General features: G+C 54.5%; 1 protein-coding gene across 1 annotated transcript in view; it reads left to right on the forward strand.

Annotated features, from left to right (window-relative positions):
• LOC116952234 (cell adhesion molecule CEACAM2-like) overlaps positions 1-11,853 on the forward strand; it is a 34,881-nt gene extending 23,028 nt beyond the window's left edge. Inside the window, exon 6 of the mRNA XM_032971408.2 lies at positions 279-11,853. Coding sequence (XP_032827299.1) covers positions 279-297 — 19 coding nt within the window. The 3' untranslated portion in view covers positions 298-11,853. The remainder of the gene's footprint in view (positions 1-278) is intronic.
• Positions 11,854-13,114: the final 1,261 nt, after the last annotated feature.

A 13,114-nucleotide genomic window follows, 5' to 3' on the forward strand; every position in this document is an offset into this window, starting at 1 on the left:
TGGTGGTCGAGCCCTGGGGTCTGGGTGTCTCAGAGACACCCAGACCCCAGGCCACCAAATAACCACCTCCCTCCCTCCCTCACCACCTCCCTCACCACCTCCCTCTCTCCCTCCCTCACCACCTCCCTCACCACCTCCCTCTCTCCCTCACTGCCTCACTACCTCCCTCTCTCCCTCCCTCACCACCTCCCTCACCACCTCCCTCTCTCCCTCCATGCCTCACCACCTCTCTCCCTGCCTCCCTCACCCACTCCCCGTTCCTCGCGCGTGGCGTGCAGTCTGCTGATCGTTGCCTAAGTGGCAGCCCAACACCCATCAGCACCATCAGCACCCTCGGAGCAGGAAGAAGAAGAAGAGCGAGCGAGCGAGCGGAGGATGAAGAGGAGGGACGAGGAAGACGATTGTAACTTATTTAAAAGAAGAACACGTTATTCAATCCACGTGCGCCGCATTCTCCTCATCCTCCCTCCTCCTCCCTCCCTCCCTCCTCCTCCTCCTCGCCATTCACTCGGCGTCCTTCAGCTGTCGATGTCCGTGATTGACTGTCGTTGCTTTCTCACCGCGTTGTTTCGTCTCCGCACGCGATGCCGCCGCGTTGTTTCGTCTCCCCGTTCCTTCGTTCGCGAACGCAGTATTCTTTTGATCTCACGCGGTTGCTTCACTTCTCCCTCCCTCCCCCCTCTCTCTCAACGACTTGCCACAAACTGTGAGCCGCGTGTCATCATCCCTGACACGAGCGCGTGGCTGAGCCCCGATTGTAATCGTGGTGGAGGCCCTCTGGCGGGGTAGCTTGAGTTGAGACCGAGCCGCGTGTAGCCAACCGCGCCGGATCACTGAAACTAAAACGCCGCTATTGCACGGTCAACCCCGGGGTGACCACCCCCCACGCCCCCCAGGCAAACCCAAATGTAGACGTCTATGAGGAGCTTCGTATAACGGTCAGGTCGGATCGCAACGCTGTCGCGCTGCGATCCGACCTCGGGAGGCGCGCCCCAGCGACCCGCGCGTAACTAAAAGGGCGCTAACGGCGGCCCCCGCTTTGTCTGTCCACGACCCCGTCGGCCGCGCGAACGCGCAGTGCGTAAATGTCAAGCGGCGCGAGCAACGACAACAAACAACAACAACAAACTCTCCGACGTTCGGATGTCTCGTCGGGAGCAGAGCGAGGCTCGCTCGGAACGATGCCCTGGTTAGATCTGTTTGCAGGACCCGACAGGTCTGAAAAAGGGGAATCGCCTGGCCCGCTGGACGCGTGAACGCGCCCCTGGTCATGACGGACAAGCGCGTTCGAAATGCGCGGCGGAGAACGAACAACGCCGAGCGGATTGTGAAGGGGAGGAGGCGCCGGTCGTCCGCTGTTCCTCCTCGCCCTCTTTATATTCTGCCCCAAGCGGTGACTCCTTCCAGGATCGCGACGGCGTCGCTTTGTTTGCGCATTGACTCCGACAGTCACGCGCCGAAATGTGAGAAACGATGAAATCGCACGCACACCGAAATTATCTTCGAAACGTCACGATTTCAAAATGAAAATTTATCTTAATTAAAATATTTTTTAAACCCCCCCCCCAACTTGAAGAGCTCAAGTTGAAATCAACAACGGTGGGGCCAAACGGGTTGAGCTCTTTTCAAATCACCAAGGTGGTGATTTGGTGATTTCAAGCTGGCGTCTGGCCCCACGCTTGGTGATTTCAACTTGAACTCAAACGTGGTGTCTGGTGCCAAACACCACCTTGGTGATTTGAAAAGAGCTCAAATTCAAATCACCAAGGGGTGGTGTTTGACGCAACGTTGGTTCCGCAAAAGGTGGCTCAACGTTGGTCCAGCAACGTTGAGGAGGTAGGAACTGAATAGACAGAGAGAGAGAGCCCCCCGCCCACCCCCCAACCCTAACCGTCTCTGCCGCGTTCGATCGTCGCTCGCGACTCAACGGAGCTGCGGGCGGCGAAAAATATCGGAAGCGGTCCCGGGCCTCCCCCTCGAAGGAACGACCCGGAGCCTTCGATGAGCAGTTTGGTGCGGCAGCACGGCGTGTGCTACTACTACATGTGTGCTACTACTACTACATGTGGTAGTAGTAGTAGTAGCTACTTGTGCTACGAGGGTAATCCGGCACTGCCCACGTTGTCGTCGTGCGCCCTGACAGCACTCGCCCCAACAGTCCCACTACACGTGTAGCTACCACTACACGTGTAGTGGTAGCTACTACACGTGTAGTAGTACACGTGCTACACATGTAGTAGCTACCACTACCACTACGACACGTGTGTGTAGTAGCTACTACTGCATGTGTAGTGGTAGCTACCACATATGTAGTAGTAGCTACTATATGTGTAGTAGTAGTAGCTACTTGAGCTACTACTACTACATGTAGCACAAGTAGCTACTTGTGCTGCTACTACTACTACATGTAGTAGTAGTAGCTACTTGTGCTACTACTACTACATGTAGTAGTAGTAGCTACTTGTGCTACTACTACTACATGTAGTAGTAGCTACTTGTGCTACTACTACATGTAGTAGTAGCACTAGTAGCTACTTGTGCTACTACGACACGTGTGTGTGTAGTAGTGGTAGCTACTACATGTAGTAGTAGTAGTAGCTACTACATGTTGTAGTAGTAGCTACTTGTGCTACTACTACATGTAGTAGTAGCTACTTGTGCTACTACTACATGTGTGCTACTACTACTACTACATGTGGTAGTAGTAGTAGTAGCTACTTGTGCTACGAGGGTAATCCGGCACTGCCCACGTTGTCGTCGTGCGCCCTGACAGCACTCGCCCCAACAGTCCCACGTGGGCTACAGGGAGGAGTGGGGGGGGATCTGTGGGGATCTGTGGGGATCTTTGGGGATCTTTGGGGCTCTGTGACTTGCTGGTTCCGCCTGGGTGGGCCACGCTGAGCGAGCGTAAGGAGGAAGGGGGTGGGGGCGGATCTCGGAGGTAGCCGTCGCCTTTATATATTTATTTATCACTCGCGGCGGCAGAGGGGGGGGGGGCGGTCAGCCAAGCCCCCCCCCATCCCCCGGCCAGCGCTCCGTCGAGCGTTCAGATTCGCTGCCCGCGCGTCGTCGTCGTCGTCCGAGCACGGCGACGTCCGACGTTTCGCTGCCGCGTTCCTGGGAGATTCTTCCCGCGACCTTAATCGTTCGCGTTGAAAAGGTGGCCCAGGTCTGCGGCCTCGGCTTGCCGGAATCTTCTACACTCGAGTCCGGCTCTGGTAGTGGACACGAGGAGATGCGGACTCGACCACGATCGACAGGAACCACGGACTCCGTAGGTTACGTGATAGCGCATGACACCACGCACTTACACGGAACGCGTTTACCGGCACCGACTTGACCGACAAACAGGTCCCTGCAGGGTGGGCTGGTAGGAACATTGGAATTTTGCGCAATTTAATGACATTGTTACTTCCAAATGTTGGGTGCAATAAGACATATCAAGTCTCTGCGCTGTCTATTGCTGATTTTACACCCAACAGCACGAGATTTCACTTCGTTAAAGTATTGAAAGGGGACGGACGGACGGACACATTAATCTATTGCAGGCTGGTACACTCAGTTTACAACTTCGTTCCTACCAGTATTATCGGAACGCTTTCAACGGGGCCAATAGACTCGCACCGAACCCACACGCACACGCACACACTTACATAGAGACCCGTAGACATACATAGAAAACATAATAATGCATGACCCACATACATAGAGAAACCTGTGGACAGACATACATAGGCACTGTAGAATAACATTTTACCCATATTCTTGCAGGGGACCCATAGACATACATACATAGATAGTATAGAATAGCATTGTACCCACGGACTTACAGAGACCCATAGACATACATAGATACTATACAATAGCATTGTACCCATGCATTAATAGACGCTAATCGACACACGTAGCGGGCGACGTAATAACGCAGAGCTCACGGGGCTTACGTAGGAGTTGAAGGCAGCGGTTTGTGTACATGCTACGAAAGGTCAGTCAGTACGTCACGGGGACAGCCGTGGCCAATGCATCACCCCCCTTCAGCTGCTGCTGCTGTTGTTGTTCTAAGTTGAGGACGGCTGACTGCTGCAACTAGCGCTGATGCCTCTTCGCGGTCGTTTAGTGGTCCGCGCGTTGTTCGGAACGACGCCCGACGTTTCGCACGCACGGGTCCCGAATCCATTCGGAAATCGCGGGCGAGGTTCGCGTCACGTGACGCCAGTCGGGGCTCAAATTGGGGTGGGGTGGAGTGGTGGGGGGGGTCAATCGACGGATTGAGACCCAGAGCGACGCTTGGCCGATCACGCCCAGTCGTATAGACAGGACCGCAGAGCGCGGGCAATTGTTGGGTAGCGTCCGGCTCCTCGTCGCGTGTGGCTGCCGCCGCCGCTGCTGCTGCTGCTGACTTCTCGCTCCTCTGAGTCGTCCGCTGTCTCTCTCTCTCTCTCCGCACAGCGTTAACACAATGTCGCTTATTCTACACCGTTATTTTGTCTCATTGTAATAGCCGTGGCAGCAGCGCTTCGAGGGTTTCCTGTGGAAAGGGCGGGTCACGGCGTTCCGCATTCAAACCGACCGCACGCACCAAAGCAAACATCAGCGCTTCGTGATAATTTAATTGTGTTATTTTATTTTATTATTTTATTCTCATTCTACGTGACTTTACCGAAAGAACCAAAGAAGATCAGCGCTTCTAGTTTAATTTTATTTTGCAACGGAACTCTAAATTACCAATCAGCAAAACAAGCAGAGAGAGAGAGAGCGGTCAAACTCACTGGGAACCCACAGCACAGGGGGGCCCCCCACACCCCCCCCACCACCATGCACCCCCCAACTACGCCCCCCCCCACCACGCCCCCCCTTTCCGCACCCCCTCTCCACACCCCTCCCCCAAACCGCGCCCCCCCCATCGCCCGTCCCCATCGCCCCCCCCTCCACACCCCCCATCGCCCCCCCTCCACACCCCCCCCCCCACCGCGCCCCCCCCTCCCATGTTTCAGTCCGGCAGCAGCCCGCGCTCCGTGCTCCCCCTCCTCGTGCCTAGCAGCGAGCGAGTCGGCTTTACTGTACGCCCGACTTCTTACGCAGCTAGTCGGAGGCGGTGCGGGTGAAGGACAACAAACTGCGCACGCGCACACGCACACGTAAACACACACACACACGCACACACACACAGGCACACACACACGCACACACACACACGCACACACACGCACACACACACACGCACACACACACACGCACACACGCACACACACACGCACACACACACACACAGGCACACACACACACGCACACACACACACGCACACACACACACACGCACACACGCACACACACACACACGCACACACACACACACGCACACACACGCACACACACACACACACGCACACACACACGCACACACACGCGCACACGCGCACACACACACACACGCACACACACACGCGCACACACACACACACGCACACACACACACACGCACACACATACGCACGCACACACACACACGCACACACACGCACACACACACGCACACACACACGCACACACACGCACACACACGCACACGCGCACACACACACACACGCACACACACACACACGCACACACACACACGCACACGCGCACACACACACGCACACACACACACGCACACACGCACACACACACGCACACACACACGCACACACACACACACACAGGCACACACACACACACGCACACACACACACGCACACACACACACACGCACACACGCACACACACACACGCACACACACACACACGCACACACACGCACACACACACGCACACACACACGCACACACACACGCACACACACGCGCACACACGCACACACACACACACGCACACACACACGCGCACACACACACACACGCACACACACACACACGCACACACACACGCACGCACACACACACGCACACACACGCACACACACACGCACACACACACGCACACACACGCACACACACGCACACGCGCACACACACACACACGCACACACACACACACGCACACACACACACGCACACGCGCACACACACACGCACACACACACACGCACACACACACACACGCACACACACGCACACACACACACGCGCACACACACACACGCACACACACGCGAACACACACACGCGTGCACACACACACGCGCACACACACACGCGCACACGCACACACACACGCACACACGCACACGCGCACACGCACGCACACACGCACACACACACACGCACGCAAAAAGTAGTTCCATCGCCTTCACTTCGGAAGCCTCTAGACCTGTTGGGGGGGGGGGTGGGGTGACCCTCAGTGGCAGCTGTCCCTGTGTGGCACGCAAGGTGTAAAGCAGCACCTGGTCGGCAAATGTATGGGCATTAGTGGGGGGGAGGGGAGAGGGAGGGGGGGTCAATGGTCGCCGGTAAACGCGCCAAACGTTGACGCAACGTTGGTCCCGTAACGGTGGCTCAACGTTGGTAACGCAACGTTGACGCAACGTTGGTTCCGCAACGTTCACGCAACTTTGGTCCCATCAACGCTCACTCAACGTTGGTACCACAACGTTGGCGCAACGTTGGTCCCGCAACGCTGAATCAACGTTGCGGGGCCAACGTTGTTGAATCAACGTTGGCCCCGCAACGTTGACTCAGACGTCGGTCCCGTCAACGTTACCGCAACGTCGCGTGTCATTTTTTTTTATTTTGCCCGTTTGGGGTCCGGCGCGGAGACGCGTCACAGGGGAACGCACGGCCGCTCGCTCGGAGCCACGCGGAGTGTCCCGTGGGTGAAAAACCCAAAACCGAAAAAAACAAACCCCACAGCGGAGGGAATCCCAGCGACGCTTTTCACCGCCCGCGTGACACCAAGATCGCTGACTGAATGTCGACGTGATGTCCACGAGCCGCTCGCAATGCAAACCCCGGCCGCCGCCGTCGATCGGCGCGCTCATTGCGCGAGCCGTAGCACCCGCTCGCGTCGCAGTGAGTCCTTGCACGTGTGGGAAACGCCTCGACCCCGCCATAGGCACGTGGAATTTACATCGCATCGTCTGCCGCGCTCGTAAGCGGGCGGCGAGCACCGATGGCCACGTGAGCAGCGGGAAACAGCTGCTCACGTGGCTATCGGCGGTCGCGTTCCCCTGCTGTGCCGCGTGTTCCTTGGCGCGGTGTCCGACGTTCCGCTGCACGTGCCCGGAAGCCCCTTGAGGACCTTACCTCAGCAGGCCACGCATTTCTCTTGGTTGATTAGGGTTGCTTGGCCGGCTGCTGCTGGTGATGCTAAAAATATATATATATGAAACACAAGCAGCAGCAGCGGCAGCAGCAGAACTTTAGCTGTCGCGTTCAGTTCCTGGAGGTCCCCAGCACGTGGAACGAACTTGTGGGACATCATAACCGAACAACACGTGACACACCCGGGAGACGGCATCGGAGGGTGACACAGCAGCACAACTAGTTGGCAGATACAGGAGTCCCCAAGCCACATCTTCTGCTCGAGTGAGCAATGTTTACAGTCCTGCAGAGCCAGTGGTGTGAATACCGCGTACCTGTGGCGGGGGGCCGAATATATCCATTGGGGCGACCACTGTTGATTTCCGCACAAAGCGGTGCTCACTTTATCGACCCCCGGAGGGATGATGGGTGGAATCAACTCCCAAGCAGGATGTAAACTCATAGGCCTTTGCGATTGCGAGCCGCTCGCGCTGTCGCCGACACACCTGGCCGGACATAGCAGAGCAAGCCCGGTGCCAGCCTGGCCCTGCTTGGCCCCACATCAGATTGCGGTGTTTTGTAACGCAGGTGCGGCGTGGAGGGGTATCAGAGTTTGATTCCGGCTCGGCTTGGCAAACAGCCGGTGGAGGGGAAAAAAAAGGCCCCGCTCGTGCTATCGAGGGCCCGCCGGTGTGACAGTCGCATACCGAGCGCGGGAGCAGGGGGCGCCTTGACCACCCCCGAGCCCGAGCCGCGGTGGACAAAGCTACGAATTGGGGCCCCCTCTTAACAACCATTATATGTATTCAACAACGGTGTAAAAGAACGAAGAAGAAAAACGTATTTAAAACGCGGTATTAATCCATGGAAGGTGTTTTAGATTAGATCGTGTTAAATATCAACGTGTTGTTAAACCCGCCACCGCCCGCGACACAGCCAACTAGTAAGGGTTGTCACGTAAACAAAGAGTGCCAATTCGTTACTAGTTCAGCGCACGGGTGTGTCGGGTAGTAACATCCGCGACATTTACCGTGACGCTTCGCCGGTGATTGGTCGCGAAAAGCCTTCGTGTTCGAAACGTGGTTTAAATGTTGGAGGCCGCGAGCGTGAACGACGACGTGGTGATAATGACAGAAGGCCGCGATCTAGGACAGCCTCTCGGTGCGATCGTGCGAGACGAATCAAATATTGGGGCACCCCCACGCCACTGATAATGTAGTTACTACACCACTGATAATGTAGTGACTACACCACTGATAATGTAGTTACTACACCACTGATAATGTAGTGACTACACCACTGATAATGTAGTTACTACACCACTGATAATGTAGTGACTACACCACTGATAATGTAGTTACTACACCACTGATAATGTAGTTACTACACCACCGATAATGTAGTTACTACACCACCGATAATGTAGTTACTACACCACTGATAATGTAGTTACTACACTACTGATAATATAGTTTACTACGCCACTGATAATGTAGTCACTGCACCACTGATAATGTAGTCACTGCACCACTGATAATGTAGTTACTACACCACTGATAATGTAGTCACTACACCACTGATAATGTAGTTACTACACCACTGATAATGTAGTTACTACACCACTGATAATGTAGTCACTACGCCACTGATAATGTAGTTACTACGTCACTGATAATGTAGTTACAACACCACTGATAATGTAGTTACTACACCACTGATAATGTAGTTACTACACCACTGATAATGTAGTTACTACGCCACTGATAATGTAGTTACTACACCACTGATAATGTAGTTACTACACCACTGATAATGTAGTTACTACACCACTGATAATGTAGTCACTACACCACTGATAGTGTAGTTACTACACCACTGATAATGTAGTTACTACACCACTGATAATGTAGTTACTACACCACTGATAATGTAGTTACTACACCACTGATAATGTAGTCACTGCACCACTGACAATGTAGTCACTACACCACTGATAATGTAGTTACTACACCACTGATAATGTAGTTACTACACCACTGATAATGTAGTCACTGCACCACTGACAATGTAGTCACTACACCACTGATAATGTAGTTACTACACCACTGATGATGTAGTCACTACACCACTGATAATGTAGTCACTGCACCACTGACAATGTAGTCACTACACCACTGATAATGTAGTTACTACACCACTGATAATGTAGTTACTACGCCACTGATAATGTAGTCACTACGCCACTGATAATGTAGTTACTACACCACTGATAATGTAGTTACTACACCACTGATAATGTAGTCACTACACCACTGATAATGTAGTTACTACACCACTGATAATGTAGTTACTACACCACTGATAATGTAGTCACTACACCACTGATAATGTAGTTACTACACCACTGATAATGTAGTTACTACACCACTGATAATGTAGTTACTACACCACTGATAATGTAGTTACTACACCACTGATAATGTAGTCACTGCACCACTGACAATGTAGTCACTACACCACTGATAATGTAGTTACTACACCACTGATAATGTAGTTACTACACCACTGATAATGTAGTCACTGCACCACTGACAATGTAGTCACTACACCACTGATAATGTAGTTACTACACCACTGATGATGTAGTCACTACACCACTGATAATGTAGACACTTAGACGACACCAGGCAAGCGCTGCGTGTTCTCAGAGCCGCGGCATCTGCTCGCTCGCTCGCGGCCGACGCGTTTTGTGTTGTGTAACGCGCGTCCCCGGTGTTTAGGGCTTCTGTGAACGATGATGGGCCTCCTCCATTCATCATTGCCTGTGTGTGTCTGCGTGTCCGTGCGTGCCTCGCGGTGGCTTCAGCTCCGTCAAAGCGTGGCCGTGTCGTGCCGTAACGTGGCAGAAATCTCCGTAGTAGTCGTAGTAGTCGCAGTAGCTGTGTAGCCAGGTATTTAGGCGTAAGGTCCTTTGGCGGTTCGGGTAGGTGTCCAGGTGGGTCAGTGTTCTTCCTTGCGAGGAGAGCGGTGGGCGGGGGGGGGGGCACTGGTGGGCCCCTGGTGGCCCCTTTAGTGCGGTCCCCTGACGTGCGGCCCCCACCTGACAGTATGCAACACGTGACACCCCCCCCCCCCCAATAATCATCATCATCGTGCTCCTGTCACCCCCCCCCCCAGCGAAGTATTCGGCTGCGAGAGAGACGAAACGTTCACATTGCGAGCACGACGCACGCACGGCGCACACACACACACACAAAAAAACACATTTCTGGGAAGGTTTTTTTTTCGCGTGACGTATTTCGACATTGGCCGTTGTATTAACAACAAAAAAACAAATTTAAACCGGCCCCCAAAAAAACGAAACCACCTGAACTACGTGGCCGCAGCGTTCCTGTGCTGCTAACACATCGCACGACGCACCGTTGTGATAGCGCACGCCCTTGACACGCAAGGGCGCTGCAAGGCCCGGTCGTTCAGCCGAGCTGACCGACCCAGCCGGTTGACTCGGTGATCCCCGCTGCCAGCGGTGCGTGCGCCAAGTGTGCTACCAGCAAAGCAAAACACGAACAAATACAATTGCGTCAACGCGCCGCGTCGACTGCGACATCTCCCGAGGCTGTGCGGCGCGGCGCTATGAAAACAGCAAGAGACGAAGTGAAAGCGCGTGGGGACACGGGTTTTTGTCTCGAACTCAAACCATGGGGTTGTCTTTGTTCTAGGTTTTTGTCGGGCGAAGTTGAGGAGTTGCCAGGTTTGCAACGCTGTATCCCCGCGCAGAAGGAACAGATGGAGATTAGTCCGCACTTTAATTCGTCCGCGCTCTCCTGTCGAGCCAGGGTGGATTGGGCTCCTCCTAGACGCCCACCCACGGGTAGAAGAGAGTTTCACGACAATATCATTGTGTGTGTGTGTGCGGTGACCCACCAACCCCTCGCTGCTGCGGCTGCCTCCACAGCCCCATGTGCAACGTGACCACCACCACTATCAACACCAACACCACCACCAACACCACCACCAACACCACAGCCACCACCTCCATCGCCCGGGTGGTGACTCTCTGGACGGGCGGGCAGCAGTGACCCCAGCGGCTCCATCGTGGGTTCCGCTGCACGTGGCACACGGAGACGGCCACACGCGTCAACAAACGCCGCCACCCTCAGAGGGACAACCACGCAACGTTCCGGGCAATGGCCCTTGTCCGTTCTCGCCGCTGTGAAGAAGGGACATTGCCCGAAACGTCGCCTAATACGCATTTGTTTCGCGTTTCGAGGCAGCGCCCGTTGACACATTGTGCCGAGCCGCTGACTTTGTTTTACCGAGTCGACGTTGCAGCTCTCTGCAGAGGAGCGGCACCAGCCCACAGGGTGGTGCGCCGCTCGCTGTTGGGCGGTCTTCATCCCATGGCCATACACGACCCCCCCGCCCCTGCCAGCCAGATGCCAGCAGCAGCAGCAGGAAAAAAAAACCCCATCTTGCGATAGAGGCGTGTATTAAGGACGTGAACTAATTGCGTGACAAGGCCGTCTATGTTGATTGTTCGCTGGATTGTGTTCGTCGTGTGTTCTCTGTCGTGACCAGGAATACCGTCAAATAAAACCACGGGGACGTCCCTGAACCCCCTGCTCGCATTCCCTCTCGTGGGCCCCGCGTTCGGAGGCGAATCTCATCACCGGTGGCACCACAGCATCCTCTTCGCTCGCCGACTCTCGCTCCAATACGCTTGTCACGCGCACCTCTATCGCTACTACCGCGGTCGCTTTTTTCCCCGCAAACTTCGCTGACCGATTCCTCCAGTCCACTCGCCTCGGTATCACTCCCACATCGCAGGTGCTACGGTCCCGGGGTGGTTTCTTTTTAGCGGGGATCGTGTGAATGCCAGAGATGGGTCGACCACTCGAGGCTGAGCAGCTCAGTGTCAGAAGTTGAGACTAAACTGGCGCGTTCCAGCGGCAACTTCGTGAGTAACGCGCCCACGAACACAACTCTCGGGCACACCCTCACACCCACACTCATTCGCCACCTGACTAACTGCACGTGGTCCTCAAGGGGGGCGGGGGCGTGGGGGGAGGGTAGAGGACTACGTGGCAATGTCCCAGCGGATCTACGTGAGGTCATTTATGAATGTGTGAAACAATATCTCAAGGAGAGAAGTCATTGGCCAATGTTAGTGTATGACTGGGCCAATATAAATTAACTATGATACATTTTAAATACACGTCGTGAACAATTTCGGTTTCCAAGACTCCGTCCGTCATATGTTTCGTTTCTTCGCTTGCAGTTGCCTAGCTGCTTGGGATACTTCACGCAACGGACATTTTGGTTAAAGTATTGATATTGTTTGGGTGTTTCGGTAAAGTCACGTAGATGGTTCAAAGAAAATAACAAAAAAACTACGACGTTTCGATCACAACACAAGCGATCGTCATCATCCTCCTGATAACTTTACCGAAAGACCCAAAGAATGTGAATTTCTGCTGTCACGAATACTTTAAGTTCAGATTTAATGTATTGATGTTCACCATTCACACGGTTATATCTCAAAACCACGTGTTAGGGGTCAGGTAAGGTTGGAACTCTGTCGAAACGAAATTCATCAAGGGGGGGGGGGCAGGTGGGGGAGGGTACAGTAGAGGCCAAAAAACGATTGCGAGCCACAGCACGAACGTAACCACTCTCCCAGTCGCCCAGTCACTCATCCACCCACTCACAGTGCGGCGCCGCAGAGGGGAGCGGTGGGGGAAGTTGAAGGAGCAGAGGGGAGGAAACGGAGGGAGTTGACGGAACGGTGAGGGTGTTAGGGTCGTCGGCCCCTGGGGTCTCTCCTGCCTGCGACCCTGCCCGCGAAGTACCGATGCCCCCAGACTCTCCACTAGTGT

Source organism: Petromyzon marinus, chromosome 46, assembly GCF_048934315.1.
Source record: "Petromyzon marinus isolate PM22_M1 ecotype Great Lakes invasive population chromosome 46, UKy_Petmar_22M1.pri1.0, whole genome shotgun sequence".
NCBI lineage: Eukaryota > Metazoa > Chordata > Hyperoartia > Petromyzontiformes > Petromyzontidae > Petromyzon > Petromyzon marinus.